Source organism: Penaeus vannamei, chromosome 15 (assembly GCF_042767895.1).
Source record: "Penaeus vannamei isolate JL-2024 chromosome 15, ASM4276789v1, whole genome shotgun sequence".
Classification (NCBI taxonomy): Eukaryota; Metazoa; Arthropoda; class Malacostraca; order Decapoda; family Penaeidae; genus Penaeus; species Penaeus vannamei.
The window spans coordinates 2,356,506-2,361,505 of NC_091563.1; the positions used below are offsets into that span (position 1 = coordinate 2,356,506).

General features: G+C 35.4%; 1 protein-coding gene across 4 annotated transcripts in view; it reads left to right on the forward strand.

Annotated features, from left to right (window-relative positions):
* The window catches only part of LOC113823325 (serine/threonine-protein kinase 11-interacting protein), a 22,673-nt gene that overhangs the window by 12,765 nt on the left and 4,908 nt on the right, over nucleotides 1-5,000 (forward strand). For 3 of the 4 annotated variants that reach the window (XM_070130280.1, XM_070130276.1, XM_070130277.1), the window contains exons 18-22: nucleotides 2,155-2,289; nucleotides 3,015-3,140; nucleotides 3,419-3,562; nucleotides 4,223-4,395; nucleotides 4,831-4,928. In XM_070130280.1, the coding sequence (XP_069986381.1) occupies nucleotides 2,155-2,289; nucleotides 3,015-3,140; nucleotides 3,419-3,562; nucleotides 4,223-4,395; nucleotides 4,831-4,928 (676 nt within the window). The remainder of the gene's footprint in view (nucleotides 1-2,154; nucleotides 2,290-3,014; nucleotides 3,141-3,418; nucleotides 3,563-4,222; nucleotides 4,396-4,830; nucleotides 4,929-5,000) is intronic. The other variant, XM_070130278.1, reaches the window with a different exon arrangement.

Consider the following 5,000-nt stretch of genomic DNA (forward strand, 5'->3'; position numbering starts at 1 on the left):
AGGTAAAACCGTATTTATGTTGACAAATGTGGAAAGGTATAAATGAGAACGAATATCTCTCTTGTATTGTGAAGATATTCGTTCTCATTCATACCTTTCCACATATGCTAAGGTAACCAAAAGCCAATTTTTTGTCATCTTTCTTTCTTTCTTTTCCATCTTTTTTATCAGTTTTATTTTACACTCCCTTAGCCATGCAGCCTGATAGCTCAAGAATGGGATATGGGCACCTATTGCCTTGATAATTTATTGAGTTAGTCAGACGTACAGATTGTGAGTAAAGAATAGCCACAAAGCACAAAAGAAATTACTTTCTGCCCCTCAGGATTACTTTACTACTTATTTTGATATAACTTGGGAGCATGTGTAAGAGAGGTGAGTGTTTTGGTGAGTTGTTTCATTTGTGGTGTTTGAGATTTTCTTTTCGTTTCTTCATATTCAGACCTTAGATGGAAAAAAAAAAAAAAAAGTGGTCAAGGTTTTGCTGTCTTTGTAAGTAATTTGGGTTTTCTTTTTTGTTTTATATCTCTTCATTAGATCTTTCTTTTATGTACATTTATATTTCATTAACCTCTTTGTATATTATAGGGGCGGGCATATTTCATATAGAAATACACATTGTTGTTACGTGTGAAATAGTTGTTAATACATAAGAAACTCATTTTGTGTGAGTGTCTGTGGGAGAAGTTTGGTAGGAAGGGAGTAGAAGTCAGGGGCAGTATTCACAAAATTCCATGGACTCTGAAATTTGTCTTTGACAGAAAAAGTCTTCAACTCTGAGATTTTCTAAGACTCGTGGCAAAAAAATGTCCTTAATGCTCGATTTTTGCCTGTGACTCAGCCGAAGTTTAGAACAGGTCTGTAGACATCCCACACACATAAGGACTGTTTTTAAATTGTCTTTATTAGATTCCAACGCCATTAATGTGAGTTTAGTATAAGAGGAAAACTGAATCAGAAATTATATAGAAAACTTTTGTGCCACCTTTTTACTTTCTCGTAGATATAAATGGCACTGCCTGTCTTCTCAGCTGAAGCAATCATAAATGTTCAGGGTGTCAGGTAAACATGTGAAATATAAAAGATACGTTATATCATATTCATTACGTACGTGAGATTCATTGCAATATTGTGTATTTCATTATTGCAATGAATTATTATGATAGGGTCTTCTTAAATGTAAATATAAGTTCTAACTATTAACTTTGAAATGTGGTAACAGTGCGAGTCATAGACAAAAGCAGTAACGATAGTCTTTACACCGAGTCATAGACAAATTTAGGCTGTTTTTAGGACAGTCCTTAAATTTGTCATAGACCTTTCATGAATACTGCCCCAGGTCTGATAGCCCTGTTAGATAAACAAATTGGACTGACTTTGTATGATTATAGAGGTTGCACAGCACTTCCATAATTCAGGGAAGACGAAAATGCGAACCAAATCCAGCTCAGGAACCGCAGAATTTGGAATAATTACTCCTCCGATCACTATTGCCATTGTCACTATATTTGGAGATGGGCTCAGAAGAATACAATGCAAGGGGAACCACACAAAAGAATCACACTGCATCAGAAAAGTACGAGCACAGGAAAAGAAACCAAGAAAGAGTTCGTAGAAGTTATATACATGATAAAGGAATTGAAAGGGAAGCATCCTGAGAATCTGCATAATAGGAAATGCTATCCAGGGAGACAGCATAGAATGCTGATTTTTTTTTTTTTTTTTTTTTTGTAAGTGTTGTGCAGCCTGTGGTTGTATGAAGTTATCCTATTTGATATTTCTAGTTAGGTTGTCGTATCCAGTTATTATAACCTTCAAACCAGAACCTGAATAGGCCTGAAATTTATATACTGAATTTATTTCCTTATGTTTTTTTTTTTTTTTTTTTTTTTTTTTTTTTTTTTTTTTATGCCTGTGATTTGATTTACTTTGCTAATGTTTCATGAAAATGCTTAGTCTTTTTTTTTTTCTTTTTTTAACAGGAAAAGAACACTGTTTATTACTTAGGAAACATATTATATTCCTCTGAATGCTGTACATTACATAAATTGAATGATAAACCTCTTAACAGCATGAGAGAGAAAGAGAGAGAGAGAAGCTGATCATAATCTCTCCCCTATTAAACCCTTCCTCCCTGCCTCCTCCCCTTCCCAGGTTCCATGACAGGGAGCGTGTGCACAACCTACGAGAAGACGGGCTCAGCCCCCACCTCCCCCCTGAAGCTGTCCTCCCAGCAAGTTCAGACAGACACGGTAGATTCTAAGGACAAGGGGGATGAGAGCAGCCACGGTATGCATCAGTGATATTTTAGAGCTTAGTCCTTATGTTGCTTAGGCCGTTAGGTTGTGTGTTGCAAGTGGGGAAGACTCACATTCAGACAGAATGTTTTAATTTTTCAAGGATCATTCTGGTACATTTTTTCTCCAGCCTAAATGATGCACTGCAAGTGTACATGTTTGTGGGAGTTGTACAGTGCTTATCAAAAGATGTAAGAACTGTCATTGGTAGCATCATATTGCCTGCAGTAATAACAGCATGCATTTAAGTCCTTCAGGATTGATAAGAGCCATTCAGAAACTAAATTGCCAGAAAGCTTTGGAATGGAAAGTTGGGAAATAGCAAAATTTCTGTATATATAATTTTTCCTTTTTAGGTTGAAAATCATAGAAAAAGAAACTAGGCAACTGAATGAGATGGTTTCGTTGTTCATGTTGTTCTTTAGACATGCAGGAGTTGTTTCTGTATAAAGATCTAACTAAAGTGCTATGGCTAGGATGTAGGATACCAGCTGATTCATAGAGGATGAGTATGTGCTGAATTATAGCACCATTTTAATACCTTGAATTCTGCTGTTTAAATGCTTGCATCAATCAGTAATAAAAAGTGTAATTTCTGATAACTCTTCCTAATATGGACAATCACTAGAGATTCTTTTTGATAGGTAATTCATGATATTGAATGCTAGACGGAACTTATTAGAATGTAAATTAATCTTAAATTCCACTTGGCTCTAGATTCATCGAATATGTTGTACAAAACAGCGGAATCCTCTCTCCAAGTATCCATGGCAATAGCAGGTACTTCACCACATTCTGCCGGGAGCTCTCCTCGTCTCCTAAGCTCAAGCTCCACTAGCATAGGTGAGCTTCTCCTCGGTTTTTCATGGGTTGTGGGGGTAATTTATTTTTGGTAATTCATATTGATTTTATGTAATGATTTTGTATGTTTGTGTATTTGAGGGGCTTGTGATTTTTTTTTTACACACTGTGTTACTTTTTAAAGGGGTTGCAAATTGCATCAAATTGGAGTTTCTTGAGTAAATCTTGTTATAGCCGACACTATAACTTTTCCTTTTCAAGACAGTCAAAGCTGTTGTGTAATCTTGTTGTAACTAACAGTATAACTTTTCCTCTACAAGACACGGTCAAAAATGGAACCTCATCACCCACCCTTCACCACAAGGGGGTCATGACAAGCATCCAGGACGACCGCACCTTGAGCGAAGGGGCTGAACAGAAGAGCTTGGCATCATGGGTTCAGTCGTTGCTACACACACTGACAGGTAGATATAAGAATTGCTCCCTTTTTTTTTTTTTTTTTTTTTTTTTCTTCTCTTTTTTTCTTTTCTTTGTCTTCCTTTTTTTTCTTTTTTCTTTCATTGTTTCTTTATTTATTTTTATATATTTATTTTTTTTTTCGTTCTTTCTTTCTCTCTTTTTTTTTTCATGTATACCCTCTGTTCGTGCTGTTAGGTCCTGTTTGAAGATTATGTTTATTTCTTTAATGTTTATGAGTAATAAAGTCAGAAAATAAGATTGCATCCACACCTACAGGAGTGGGTGCTTGCTAGCAGAAGTGAGAAATTGTGTAATAATAATCTATGCAAATATTCCCATGCGCATAGAATGAGCCTAGTGAGAGTTAAGAGATAATGACTTTCCTTGTTTGTGTTTAGCTTTTAAAGCATTTATTTTATGAAGTGAAAGCTTATAAAACAGTGAAAAAGACACTGGAAAATGTCCCAATTTTAAAAAGTTCAAGCATAATAGGATGAAATAGGACTATGCATAGAAAGTTCAACAAGACCGCATCACAGCACATTGGACTTCAGACATTGAGAATATAATAGAAATAATAATAAAAAATTTATGAGGAATACATTAATAAGGGTGTTTATAGTTCAGTAACTGTAAAATCCTAACAATAATACAATCTTTGGCAGGCTATTATTGGCCGTGGTGGGAAGAGGTGGAAAGTGTGGAAGGGGTTGTGAAAAGTGTCAACCCCATCCGCTACTCCTATGAGGACTTTGCTGATGTGGACCACCGGCTGAAGCTCCACTGCGATGTCATACTCTTCCATGAGCCAGGGGAACAGCTGTTGGGCTTAGTGAAGGTGAGGAAAAGTGTTCTTTTACTTTTCTTCTTATCTCTTTTCTTCTCTTCTCTTCTTTTCTCTGATATTGCTCTGCACATCTGTCTCGGTGTCACATGGCTGTCAGATAATACCACTTCTTTGTCATCAACTCTGACTTGTGTTTCTGTAAGTTTAAAGAATATTGAAATTTTTTATTTCTTTACCTTGACTTTGCATTCATGTTGATTCAACAGGAACTTACAGAGCCAGTAGGAAGAATTATTCAGAAGAATAACTTTTAGAAAGAATAACTTTTTTAGGAACAATAAATTTAAGGAATTATTAGAAAGAATAACTTTCAGGAAGAATGACTTTTTTCACTTCCTTTTCTTTGAACAGGCTGTGTTACTTTAAGGAATTATTAGAAAGAATAACTTTTAGGAAGAATGACTTTTTTCACTTTTCTTTGAACAGGCCGTGTTGCTTATTCAGGGTGGAAAGAGAGAGTTCCAGGGTTTATTGGCTGTGTCTAATAAGAAGCTGTATATATTAGAAATCGTTGCTCAAGAAGAGTAAGTGATGATATTTTTATGCAAAAACTGTTAATCCTCTCCTTGTGAATTTAAACTTTATAATTTATTCTT